Source organism: Anser anser, assembly GCF_964211835.1.
Source record: "Anser anser genome assembly, chromosome: 2".
Classification (NCBI taxonomy): Eukaryota; Metazoa; Chordata; class Aves; order Anseriformes; family Anatidae; genus Anser; species Anser anser.
The window spans coordinates 70,438,660-70,452,971 of NC_139721.1; the positions used below are offsets into that span (position 1 = coordinate 70,438,660).

A 14,312-nucleotide genomic window follows, 5' to 3' on the forward strand; every position below is an offset into this window, starting at 1 on the left:
CTTTCACTGCTTTGCAGAGGAGCGGCTACTGACTAGGACTAGAGGCCACTTTTAGTGAAGGAAGGTGACCATTAGCCATTCTACCATATTATCCTAAATGAAATGCTACAGTTGATCTCACGATTTTTCCTTTCAAGTCCCCCCCCTTCGAAACTCTGTCCTGTTTTACCTCTTGCACAGGACTTGGAAAGCTGCTTCTCTGAACTCCTTACAGGTGTACAAACAGAAAATGAAAAATGTTCCACCAAGGAGAGATCTTTATAAGTCACAGTGGATGTCATTTTATTTTCTTTTGCAATTGCTTACCATTGTCCTCAATTTATGACTGAAAATTCCACTTACATTGGTTAGACAGCACAATCCATAGCCAAATTCCTAAGCCCTTGTAAAACAAACAAATGCTTTGGTACACTTCTGCTGCTTCCTCTTTTCGTCTATGCTAGCTGCCAGAGTAGATTCAACTAGTCTTTCATGTGAAAGCTGAAAGTGCTAATAATTTAAATTCATCATTTCTTACTTTGTAAGAAACAGCAATACTTTCCTCTTCCATTAAAAACAAAAGAAACCACCTATTAAACACCCAAATTCCATTCCACAGTTACATGTGATAGACCGTTGTGGTTGGTGCAATTATGTGAAGATGAAGACGCATGAAATGGTATGGAAAACAAGTTATTTGTGAAGCCTCAAACTTTGGCCTTCTGTACAAAAAGGAAACTAAAATGCATCATTAAAAATGTCAAAAGGAAAATTATCCTGGTATTTCTGCCCTAAATAAAAGAACTGGTCAGAAAAAAATCACAAGTAATGTAAAGTACATGTGTTCTCCATGCCTTCATATTACACTGCTCTTCATCTTTAGGTTACTGTTATTTTCTTATCCCTAAAATACGATCAGTAAGAACTTTTCACACCTGAATAATACATAGGTAATGCACCACACTTTTTTCATTGCTGCAGTCGGTTTATATAGGACACATCAAAGCAGAACAAGACAGCAGAGTCTTGCTTAAGATACTGGCAAGGCTGCACAAAGAGTTCAAGAGTCCCAGCTGTCTGATCACCAGACAGCGTAGCTGTTTTTACATCTATATGAGCAGCAGAGGTAAAGAAACAGAATCACGATGTAGACAGACTTTGGGGGCAATAAATACTGAAACATATACAGAAAGAGAGAAGAAACGGTGTTTTCAGAGCTTGGAACTGCACGTTGGTTGACACCTCAAGGTCACTGTTGTTGCCCCCTACTTCAAAGGGAGGGGTCTGGAACTGGCATCCAGCCAACTTGTTGTCTTTTTTGCCTCCCATCACATCACACGTGTAAAAAAGCTTTCCTGGCATCAGAGAATCATGTTTACAAATATTGGAAACCCACTGGGGAGGTAAACTATCTGAGACACAGATTCCAGTCCCTCAGACACTACCATTGGCCTCCAGAGACAAGGATTCAAATCCTGGTTCCGTGTTACATATCCTCAGGTAGTTAATCGAAGCTAAATATGCCGTAAAAAAAAAGACTAAGCATACATGCATTCACAGCATGCATGCTGTGCCTGCATTTGCCATGCAGTCATAACATCACTTAATGCTCAGTATTTTTTTTTCATTCATTTTGAAATTCAAACGGGAAATCTACCATTGCTACTACCGCAAAGTCCAGTGCTGTCAACTGGCCTCTGCATGTATACCAAGCATACAACATTTCTTTCCAACAAAATCCACAAACAGTAAATAGCAACCCCCTACTATGAAACCTGACATTTCTACAGAGGTATTTAAATTTGGATGACTTTTATACTACTGGTATAAAACTGAGGCAGTAATGGGACCAGTACATGGGATACTCATCAAGCTATAACTTCTTCCTCTTTTTCTTTCTTTCTTTCTTTTTTTTTTTTTTTTTTAAAAAAAAAGCAATTACCCAGAAATTAATCTATACATGAATGGAATATTTATGGTATGAATGTAAAAGAAAACCTTTCTTAACCTTTCTGATGTCTCATTTCTAATGCATTCCTTACAGGTGCTACCAAGACTTTCTTACAAAGCACAAGATCACAAATTTCACCTTTTTGTTCACCCTCCTTTCAAATCTGCTTGACTTCATGCCTCACATAACCCTACCCACATGAAAGAAGTAAATGTGGCCTCCCTGCCCCAAAATTCAAAACAAGCACTGCATTAATAAATCATTTTTTGTATGTTATTGTTGTCAAAGGCTGATAAAGGTTGGATGCTGTGAACAGATGCTACTTTACAAATCTGTTTAATTTGACACATGAATCTCCTTTCCAAAACCCTTGCTTTTACAACCCATTTCCATTTCTGCCTACACCAATTAAAATGTGAATAAGTTAATTTCTCTACAGTTATCATTGTAACTGATGATATCATAGAATCCGTTTTATTTCAAAGCCACTGCAAATGCTCGGAGGCTCAGATCACACACACATATGTATTAAATGGATCCCTAGCATATCCACACATGTGGCTGAGCGTTTGTCCTGGAAATGTTTTCTTTGTCTAGATTTGTGCTTCAGCTGCTTCAAACAACCAAAAACAGGAATCAAGGACAAATATCTAGGAAAACATACATTTGGTTCATTCTATTAAACCAATAAAAATAAATTCTTTTTCTCTTCTGGGCCTTTACTATCTGTACCAGAACCCAAGTCCTCCATTAATGCTAACACTGAGTCTCCCTTCCTTGCTGTTTCATACCTAACTGTATTTCTGACAGCAACTCTAAGAGACATGGAATGTATCCATCCTAAAAAAAAAAAAAAAAGAAAAAAAAAAGGAAAGTAAAATCCACCTACCACTGTACCCAGCACTTCAATTTAGAGCCATAAGTATTTACATAATCAAAACATTTCACATAGTGTAGTGGAAAGTCACCAGATCTTAAAACACTATGACAAAAACTAGAATTTTGCCATGGTAAATTCTATGGAAAATCAAAGATTAGTTATGGTTTAGGATGTCTGAAAACATGGAAAATCGTTTTAAAAAAAATTAAGAAGTCTCAGCTGTATTTTGGGCAAACTACCCCTGCAGGCCTGGCTCTACATGAAGCAAATTGAATAATCAGTTAATGGGGTATAATAGCCAAACGAAGGTCTGTGCAGTTGGTTAGAAACTCGACAGGAATCTGAAGTTGAGCAGAAAAAATGCTTCAGCTCAGCTATGTTCATTGTTTTCTGGTAAAACTAAAATAGCATCAAGATCCTTTCCTGAATCTTAGCAATCCTCAAGCATCAGAAACATGTATTTTCTAACAAAGACCCTTATGGCTTCTCAGCACAGCTTTACTTTGTTTAGACAACAATTTTCCATTTTTTTTCTGGGATTATAAAGGGTGTGAAAGTCCTTGAGTTCAGTATGCACCATACAACAGTGCTGTGTCCAACTAGCCTGGAAATTTGCAGGAAACTTTGGAATTCCCCATTTTACTCTTTGCTCAGAGGAAGAGTCATCACAGCCTGCCAGGCAGGACCCTAACACTACTACCAGGGAGTTTCTAACTTTGCTGCTCTTTCGTAGTGACCCAGCATATCTAAGGTAGTTTTAATAAGGCAAAAAGCACCTTGTTTCCTAGAGTCTTTCTTAGGAGGCTCAGCACATTTATATTTCATGGTAGGTACATAATTTCCTGTTGGGTGTTCTGCTGTTTGTTTCCTTCTCAGTACATGGCCTCCTGAAGGCCAAGTTTCTTCAGATTAAAATATCTGGAAAGCTCAGGTGAACCCAAACATTTGCTTTTCCTTATGCCTTTTTTGCTCCATAGTCTAAAAAGACAGTTTGTGAAATCCAGTTTCTCTCGCTGTGTCAGGGTGCAGGCTCCACTCTGATGGGACTGATCTGAGGTCAGTCAGATCTCGATGTTAGGTTCCAAGCAATACTGACACAGAACTCCTAACCAAGGTCTAGGTATCTCCACAGGAATATGTATAGTGACCAGTCCTCATAAATCTTTTGCATTTTTTTAATGATATAAACCAATTCTGAGCTACGGAAGAAAATATTTTTTAAAAACATAACAAAAACAAAAAACAGAAGACAGCAGAGAGTGTAGCAAAGTGGGGTAAATATCTAATCCTAGCTATTCACATCTTTATAAACCACAAGGTCTTTGAATATAAACTTTGAGAGTCATTCAGTTAAATTCTGGGAAGAGCTGTCGGTGTAAATCTCATAGAAGCTTCCCTGAGTATGTTTGCTAAGTCTGGTTGACGCAGCTTTAATGGGACACCGAGGGAGAGAGACAGGGATGGTCTCTGTGCAGTACTGATCAAAGGGAACTGCACCATAAAATGAGAAGCAGACTCATTCAAAAAACTGGGAGTTGTTGTCGTTTCTGGTTTGTATGTATAGGGCTCTTGCAGAGCACCTGTTCCAGCAAGACAGCACTGAGAACTCCCAAACTACATGCCTTCTATTCCCTCAAAGCTAGACACAATGAGACTGAAAGATAGGAATTTGTGTTTGAAGACTTATATAGCCAGAAATCACTGCATACAATAAAAACATCAACCTAGTGTTAAGTACTATGCCACTCCTTACATATTTCCCTGACTCTATCCATTGTGTGGTTGGAAAAAGCTAGCTTTTAAAAAAATAAAATAAAATAAAATACACACACAAAAAAGAACCATGAAATAATGTTCTTGAAAGTCTACCACTTAAGAAACAGAATGCTAGACCACAGATTGACAGCACTGAATTTGGACTAGGGCAGAAAACCTTAGGAGGTGCCCTCAGTGAAACACTTGGTGTCATACGTTAACAGGACAGAACATGCCCCCAGGCTTTAGGGCGCTGTATGCCATCCTGGTAAAAGAAAGGAGTTTTGACCGAAGCAAACCTGGTGGTGGCCAGGCCAGGTAAAACATATCAATTAAAGAATGCTGCAGCAGCTATGTATCCTTAAAGTAACCTTCAGCCTTTCTTATTTAGTAGTTATCAACTTATTTATTTATTTACTTTGTAACTGACACATTAAGCTGGGTTTCACTCTCCATGAAAACTATTTTAACACAAAGCAGACTTGGGTCTTTATTTGTTTTGAACCACAAGTAAAAAAGCAATACATTTACTTTGGAAGAAGGTTGCCAAATGGATGAAAAAGGCCTGCAAGTTTTCCTTTTGCTTGCCCTTAGCATTTACGGTCAACTTTTCCCAGCTCAAAACCCAAAGTCTGCTCTCAATTAGCCTGGCGTAAATCAGAGCAACTCCATTGACTTCAGACAGCTTTTCTGGATATACAGCATTGTGAGACAGAACAGAATTTGGCCAATATTGTCTTTTTTGTTTTACCGGCATCATGGATTTTTCTCTTTTTGGAAGACTTATCGGTTGACACAAAGCAGATGACTGTGGACAACCTGTTTGATGTGGTAAACAAAAGCAAAGTAACTGCCAAACCAGCCGATGGAGTTAGAAAGAAAAGAAACATGAACACTGTGGGAAGGAGAATGCTGAGGAAGAACTTGAACCTTCTACTGATTTTGGTAGTGAAGTCCAAAAATAACCAAGAATATTGCCTAAAACTGTGTAGGAGTGTGATTTTAATCTCTAATCATGCCCATCAGAAGCAATTCCTCTGAACTTGATGGTGCTAATCCACAGTAAAACCAGACACAGAAATCTGCAACCACACACAAAGTTTAGATACCAGCAGGAGCAACACAATAAAATTATCATGAACATGTTTGCTACTGGTAAAGCAAATGTAGTGAAGGAGTAGAGAGACTGAACTCTCTTTTGCAGAATTTATTTCTGTAAATACAGCACTGCAAAACCTTATTGCAAACTTTTTTCCTTCCTTGAGAGGCACTAGGATTATGAACTAAAAGAAAGTTGATAGCAAAAGACAGATCTTTCCTGGATGAACAAAGGTATTTCCAGTTTATGAGGCAAGAAATATTTTTAATTGATTCTTACAGATTCCTCTCTGCAACGCTAGTGATGGAAGCAGAATGGGCACAACAAGCATTTCTTTTGACAAAAGCATAGGATGTCATATTTTAACTTATAATTTTAAAATTTCATTACAAATTGTAGTAAGGCCTAACTTATGGTGTTCTATTAAAATCTTTTAAATCAAAAAAAAAATGTTGCTTCAGTGACCGAATGCTCAAGTTTGAAAACTTAAAGATTCTAGTAGGAACACTGCTGAGATGAAAACTTCTTTCAACTTACAGTTAATTCAAATTCTATAAATGTGCAAAAACTTTGTATGAGTCATTTGATTTCAATATTTTTGTTTATTTTTGGTCCCTTTTTAGCTGTCAGGTGTAGAGATAGTTTCATTCACCCGGACTATTCCCCTGAAAGTTGTGATACTCACTGGGATGTTATAAAGCAGAAAGGATGTTTTTTCTCTTCCTACCTCAATTACAGATTTATGTAGATGAACAGACTAAAAGTGTGAATGACGGAATCAGCTTTGCTGAAAAGTTTATTTACCAGAAACCCAGCAGGACTTACAGAGGAGCCAAGACAGACAGATTCTTGTTATGGCAACTTAGAACATTTCACTGGGCACAGAACTTGCATCTTTGGGCACCAAAAAGTATTCTTTGGTCTGTAATGACTCATGGGGAAAAACTAATTTGCTAGAACAACTTCAATATGAAATTAAACTTGAAATAAGTGTTTAAACGAGTACATGTCTGTAAATTTTTAAGTGAAGATTTATGTCTTGGATTTAAACTTAAATTATGCTTTAAATTATGTCAGCTTCCAGGTGGAAGTGGAGTAGAAGTGGCTATTTTTTCAGAAAAAGAAAATCATTATTGAAATTATGCTATGCTGGTGAAAAAAAATACTTCAAAGAACTTACAAAACTAATCTGCCTTGTTTCTACTGACTCACTACCAAAAATCAGTTCAAACATAAATTCATTAGGAATTACTGAAGACTGCAAAATAAAACTAGCAAGCAAACATTAACAGTGAGAAAATGTATTAGTATTAAACGCACAACTTGTATTTGTTTAATTACAGTAAGAGAATCAACAATTTTTGTAGAATTGAAGCAGTCCCTCATTTTTAATCCAAGCTCGTCATTTTAACAAATCAATGACATCTGCTGCACATCAGCTGATAGATTCCCAGTCACACTGGTAAGTCATGAAACAGAGCACAAGATCATGCACAAGGCTGTCTACACAGAGCAGCTGAAACCCCCAGCTGTACTCACACTGAAAATGCTTTAAACTCAGCCTCCAATGCACTGTCATCTTTATCATCAGTCTGTAAGACCATGTGGCTCTTGGCCTCCAGCTCACTAAACAGCCAGCCAATAGGATGTGATGGAAAAGCATGAACGTGTTGCCAAATGGCAACAAACAAACAAACAAAAATAGAAAAGAAAGAAAAAAGAAAGAAAGAAAAAAAGCCATTCTGTGATACACGTCATTCAACTACTGTTTATCTGGAGTCTTGTATTTTCTTATTGACAGAAGCCATTAAACTTTAGTCAACTCAGTTTGCTCTGTAAGATGGGCAGCTTTATACGTAATACAGGGTTTTAGGGCTCTAAGTTTCCATGCAGTGCTAACCAACAGAAACCCCCAAAGAACTTCCCAAATGTTATAATCAACACAGGAAACACTCTTCATAGAGCACACTTTGGTTTTGCAAATTGCACCCTGAGCCACTGGATGACAGACATGGCCAGCTTTAGCTATCTGCAGCAAACGTATCTTCATGTGAGCTAGCCAGCCAGATTCCCTTTATAGTAGAAAGAGAGAAATAGTTAGTTTCACAGTATGATTCATCTTAGCTGAAATTTCAGACATGTAGAACGCATTAGATAACTTAAGTCTTACAAGCACTTGCTCCGCTCCACAGACATCAAAGGGAGGCAAGCTGATCAGACATCTAACTTAGGCAAAATTAATTCCAGCCCTCTTGTGTGGTATTCAGACGTGCTGAGGATCTGCAGCTCCCATTTTTTCTAAGCATGCATAGCGCAAGCCAAGTGTAATGGTACTGGCAATAACGCTAGTTCTGACTGACTCCAGTGATGCAGACTGCTCCTCAACTAGTCATTACCGTCTCTCTTTTGTTAATTATAAAACATCAGATACATTCACTAATACAGTGTAGCCTCAAAGGAAAATATTTATGCTGGAATGCTGTTTTCAAAGGGAAAAAAATCAATGAACGGTAACAAAAGCAGGGCAATTACCTCTGCATTAATGTGACTTTACCCTTGTTACAACCTCCCGTTATGTTTCTATATTGAATATAAAATCTGTCAATGGATGATATTAACCTTGGTTAGTTCCCCAAATCAAACGCTCTACCTACCATTGTTTGGGTCCATTTACTTAGGGTAGATGGTGCCAAAGAACTTGGGTATGTAGGTAAATCAAGTCACCTACAAATTTTTTTTTCTTTTTTTTTTTTCTTCCAATTTGCTGGAAAGAGGCTAGCAGATTAATAAAGTGCAATGAACATAATGGAAAGTAAGAGGGGGAAAGGAGGGCCCATTCCTTAGCTCAGGCACCTACCTCTCACTGAGACCTTCAACGCGCTGCCCATGGCCTAGCATGAAGCTGGGGTTCGACTGACTGCATGGACTGGCAGGGGCCGATAAAGTGCTTTTGACGTTCTGTACCGAGTGTCTGCGGCTCCGTCGGCGCTCCAAGCCCCTTCGCTCACTGGCGCCCAGACTGGCCCTTCTTCTGTCCTTGCGCCCACTGGGCGGGGGGTCAGCGCTCTCATCTCCATCCTCGTGTCTCAGTGTCATCTGAGGAGAAAAGAAAGGCAAAGCTTCTGATATGCATCCTATAGGTACCTTAGGTCTTCACAATTAATCTTTAAAAAATATCTGATCTCAACATGAGTGAGGCACCGTTTCTACAGATATCCCTCTAAGTTGTTATCTATCCATTAGTGCAGTGTAGCAGCTCTAATAATGGAATTATACACGGAATTATGCACATCTTGTATGGAACAGTACAAGGCCTGTAACAACAGATATATTTATGCCATATTTATTTTTATTTATTTATTTATTTATTATTTATTTTATATTTATTTATTTATTTATAAGGACTTAATTTTCAAGGAATCCAAGCAGTGCTAGACATCTAGCTCTCTTTACTTCCTTTTAAAATACATAGGTGAAGTCCTGGCTCTGCTGAAATCAAAAGAAAAATTCCTATGCATTGATCAATTGAACACTTCCTGATGTTCAGACATGCCACTGGTAATGAGTGAGTGAAAGATAAGCTAGTATTTTAGGATAATGCTGTAATTTATTCTCAACCAACAGCAGATGCATACATAACTGCATTCCTCTTTAAGGTCTCCATTTTTATAGATCTCTCTGCAAACTAAACAAAGGAAAAGAAACTAACAAAACTGTTTCTGTGAACGCATACCACAATGGATTAAAAGCAAAACACACAGACCACACATCTCCTCTAAGCTTCCCAATTTTTAGGTTAGCATAATTACTTTCTCTTATGCCATTCAGTGGAAAATTCAGCATTTCCTGCCAGTTCAGAAGCACTGTCGATGCAGAGGAACATATGCATTATATAAGGAAAGAACAATGCTGAGAATGCATTGTGCATGGCCACAATGACATTTGACAGAAAATTCTGACATTGGTTGGGAGCTCATCAACTGGAAATAGTCCAGGAACAAAACATGGATGTAGCTGTATTGGGTTTACGTGGCAAGGGTTTGGTAGCAGGGGGGCTGCAAGGGCGGGCTCTGTGAGCAGAGCCCAGCAGCTGCCCCACGTCAGATCAGAGCCAGCTCCAGTCGGCTCCAAAGCAACCCGCTGCTGGCCAGAGCTGAGCTAGGGAGCTGAGCTGGATGGTCTTCTGGAAGACCAGAGTTAAGAAAGGGGAAAAAAAAAAGCTGTGTGACAGCAGCTGGGAGAGAGGAATGAGCACCAGGCCTGCAGACCCCCAGATGAGTGCAGCAGGAGCAGGGCAGGAGGTGCTCCAGGCACGCAGCAGCAGTTCGCCTGCGGCCTGTGCAGAGGCCCCTGGTGGAGCAGGCTGTCCCCCTGCAGCCCACGGGTCCCACACGGAGCAGATCTCCACGCTGCAGCCCGTGGAGGAGCCCCCGGTGGAGCAGGTGGATGTGGCCTGGAGGAGGCTGCGGCCCATGGAGAGCCCCCGCAGGAGCAGGCCCCGGGCCGGAGCTGCAGCCCGTGGAGAGGAGCCCACGCAGGAGCAGGGGGTCTGGGGGGAGCTGCCGCCCACCCGTGGGGGACCCGTGCTGGAGCAGTTTGCTCCTGGGGGATGGATGGAGCCCGTGGTAAGGACCCATATCTGGAGCAGTCCTTGAAGAAGTCCTTGAAGAAGTCCTTGGAGAAGTCCTTGGAGAAGTCCTTGAAGAGCTGCTGCCTGTGGGAAGCCCATGCCGGATCAGTTTGGGAAGGACGGCATCCCGTGGGAGGGACCCCATGGGGAGCAGGGGCAGGGAATGAGGAGGGAAGAATGGCAGACACAAAGTGTTATGAACTGACTGCAGCTCTCATTTTCCATTCTCCTTCACTTTCACTGCCTGAGGAGAGGAGGTAGAAAAGGGTGGATGGGGGGAAAGTGTTTTTTTAGTTTGCTTTTAGTTTCACTAAAAGCACTCACTGCTCTAGTCTGTAGGCAATAGGCAATAAATTATATCAATTTTCCTATGCTGAGTCTGTTTTGCCCATGACAGCGATAGGTAAGTGATCTCCCTGTCCTTATCTCAACCCATGAGCCTTTTTTCATCATAAAAAAAAATTTGATGAGGAGGGAGAGTCAGGGAGGGGTGTGGTGGAGTTAGCTACCTATCCACGTTAAACCACCACAGCAGCATCTAATATCTTGAAATTATGGCATGCCGTTGAAATGCCAGTGTGACACATCTCTAACAGACAAAAAGAAGTGCTACCTTAGGGTACATAAAGAGAGCTACTGCTAGCAGAAACAACAAAATTACTGGTGGGTCTCATCTGAAATGCAGCATAAAAATTAAGCAACCTTTATTTAAGAAGTATCCATTCACATAGGAAGAGGTAAAGGAAAGGCATATGTGGGTGACCAGAAAAATGCGTATTTTCTTGTTTCTATGTCCTCTTATTCTGGTAATTTTTACTAGAAGACACTTTGACAAAATGACGGTTGGGGAAGTGGGATATCTCTGCATAAGGTGCAAAATCTATATAAGTGTGAAGGAGAGATTTTTCAGATAAAGCACAAATTTCGGAGAAAAAGAAGGAATGTATGTGGATATGTCTACATTTAATCTGGTTATCAAGAAAAAGCTGGTATGCAACTAGGTAAACTGATAATTTTGCAATCAGGTCTTTCAGTAGGCACAGCATAAACAAAAAAAATTTGTTTTTAAGTTTAACAATCATTTTTTACAAAGGACATTACGAGCTGATGCCTCTAACAATAAGAAAAGAAGAACATGGAACCCTCTCATTCTCACATTCCTTTTTTTCTGGCCTGACAGTCCTCCTGCAGTCTGGTCTATATAAAAAGTAACTCTGCTAAAGTTAGTGAAGTTGCACGGGTGTAGAGCTGATGAAGAAAATGGAGAATCAAATCTACCACATCCTTCGCCGGACTTGGATGGAGATAAAGTCATTTCATTTCATCACATCAGAATATGAATTCACATTTACATTATACTGACTGCAGCCTAGACCTCCCCACTCCCAACACTTCCCAAAGTCTGAAAATTGAGGCTAATTATTAAGAAACTGGATATCCTACCCTTGCATATAAATATTTCAGAAGTAGTTATTTTATACCTAGGTGGTGAATGTGGAGTCATTCATTACTTCATTGCTGCAAACTGCACAGGATCTGGTCCAGTGTAAACTCATAAACAAGGACTTGCTGGATATTCAGCTACAGAACAAGTGGTATTTGTGAAGCTAAGCTCAGCTGAACCTTTTTCATGATCCGAATACGTTTGCATATGGAGAGGATGTGTAACTAGCAGTCTAAGAAAGTTTTAATTGCAGGCAGAACTGCCTCTAAAGAGGCTAGTAAATGTGCTGCTTTGCCTTGGAGTACACCCCAGCATTAGTATGAAATGCATCTGTATGAGCAGCTATATACTTGTAGCAGGTCACGTATATGAATGTGTATAATACTTCTAGCAGCCAGATGTTTTTCTTTTAAAATAAAATAGATAACCGAATTTCACCTAGGTTACATTCCCCCCTCCTCTAGGCTTTGAAGTTTGCACAAGCTGTAAGATGCATAAAACAGGGCATGTTATGTTACCTCATAAATGTTAAATTGCTCAACTAAGTCCAAGTCTGTTCCTTTCTTGTTCAAGTGTCTCTGTGAAATAGCTTCAATGCCTAGCTCTTCCAGACAGTCCACCACGTCGTAGAAAGAGTCTTGATCTGGCAACCCCGACAGCGTCTAAGAATCAAAGGAAAAACATTTAAATCTGTTTGTTTTGAAAAGAATTAAACAAAGGTTTTTAAAAGCGGGTGGCAAGTGGTGCTATGTATGATTTCAATAAAACAAAACCATGATGTGGGATTAGAGACACCGCTAGAAAATAAAAAACAAGTGGCACAGCTTTTAACAAACAACTCGATGCACTGTGTAGAAAAATGAATAATTGGCAAAACAAATCAATGTTGTTATTTCATATGAAAGTATGGAAAATGTGGGTCTTTAAAATACACAGTTGGATTCTTCCTGGCTTCATTCAAGTACAGATTTAAAGAACAGAGAAAGTTAAAGCATCAAACACAAGGATAAAAGCAAAGAGAGAGAAAAAAATGGTTCAGCTAAAACCAGTGAAGCTGATTTCCTACTGATTCTTGTAACTTTGGCCTTAAGAAGAAAAAGTCAAATGCACAGCTGTGTGATGTCAGGACAGCAGGAAATATCCTGCACCATGTGCCTACTGTCCTCAACACCTGCAGCAGAGGTCATTCTCCCAACGCACAAATTGTTTTATATTACAGAGATACTGACTTCTTTCCTCCCTTTCAACTTTAAAAGTCTTACTAAAGGTATGCTGACTTCTTAGCTCCAACAAAATGTTAAAAGTGTTACAGATTCCTGATTATGGGGTAAGTTGTTACCAGTGACACTGGAGCATTAGAACACTAGAAAATAAAGAATGCCAGTAACAACAGCTATTGAAAATAAACTCTTCGAATTCAGAGCTTTATATGGTGCCCACTCTATATTCAAGAGAGAAAACACTTTTTTTGTTTTTCCTTTTTTGGTGAATACAAAAAACTGAGAAGAAATGGAAGGCGGTCTTCTGCAGTATACCATGTACTTTAAACACTCCACTGCAGTGCACGTAGCAAGAGGGATTGAATCAAGCCACTCAACAGTGTACTGCAGAGTGATGCTTGGGAAGAGGACATGGACATTGCACAGATCTGAACAGAGCATGAGTGAACTTCACCAGTCCTGCAGACATACACAAAATCAACAGAAAACACAACTATTTTGGTTTGCTATTATTTTCTGCTCAGCTTGTGCTGATTTTTAACTGCTCTTTATGGATGATGCAGAAAAATGAGTCTAATCCTGCTGATGCTGAGCAGGAACTACTGAACATACACTGTAGCCTTCTTGTAGAGTGGCACATTGTGAGCATCAGTCTATCCAGAACCACTACTGCAAAACAAGGGAGAGTGCAGTCTGGAAGCAACACAGTTATTCTGGATTAGCTCTCCAAAGAGATACTCGTGATGAGGTAGCTTCCTCTCTCCTAGCTATTTAATTAGCTAAGTAACTTATCTATACTTCCACTAGAAGAGAGAAAGAGCAAGAAAAAGAGAGAGCCCAGGCAAGAAGCAGACAACTCCAGAGAGTTTCAGCTTCTCATGACCAGGATGGGATGAACTGTGCTCTAATTCTGTTTTTCTGGAGTGTGGCTTTCCCAAAGTTGCTTTGAGCAGCAAAGTGAAAAAGAGAACAGCTGTTCTGGGCTACCTCCCTCTACCAAGAAACTTTACATTCAGAAAAATTGGTTGGAATTACATGAATAACGAGAGAGAGCAATAGACAGCCGACATACCCTGCCCTGTTTAAGCACCTCTTTCCTATGAAATGAAGCACTGGGAAATGTGCCAAGCTGTGTTTCTTGTTCAGTCATTCTATTGTCTGATGATTATCTAGTGAGTTGCACAATAAAGAGGAATGCTTAGCACAACCCTAATAAAGTGTTAGGATATGTTTAGGATCTGATTAAACATTTGTGTCTGTCCAGGACAGTATTTAGGGCCTCTGTTTAAAACCCACTGAAGACCATGGAACTAAATTTTCCTGAATGGTGCTGGTAATACATAGCATGTACATT

At 39.7% G+C, this 14,312-nt stretch overlaps 1 protein-coding gene across 9 annotated transcripts in view; it reads right to left on the reverse strand.

Moving 5' to 3' along the window:
* FHOD3 (formin homology 2 domain containing 3) overlaps window positions 1-14,312 on the reverse strand; it is a 410,386-nt gene that overhangs the window by 106,804 nt on the left and 289,270 nt on the right. For 8 of the 9 annotated variants that reach the window (XM_083826789.1, XM_083826785.1, XM_083826787.1 and 5 more), the window contains exons 9-10: window positions 12,257-12,400; window positions 8,522-8,760 (exon numbers count right to left, since the gene is read on the reverse strand). In XM_083826789.1, the coding sequence (XP_083682915.1) occupies window positions 8,522-8,760; window positions 12,257-12,400 (383 nt within the window). Of the gene's footprint in view, window positions 1-7,203; window positions 7,291-8,521; window positions 8,761-12,256; window positions 12,401-14,312 lie in introns of all 9 variants that reach the window. The other variant, XM_083826793.1, reaches the window with a different exon arrangement.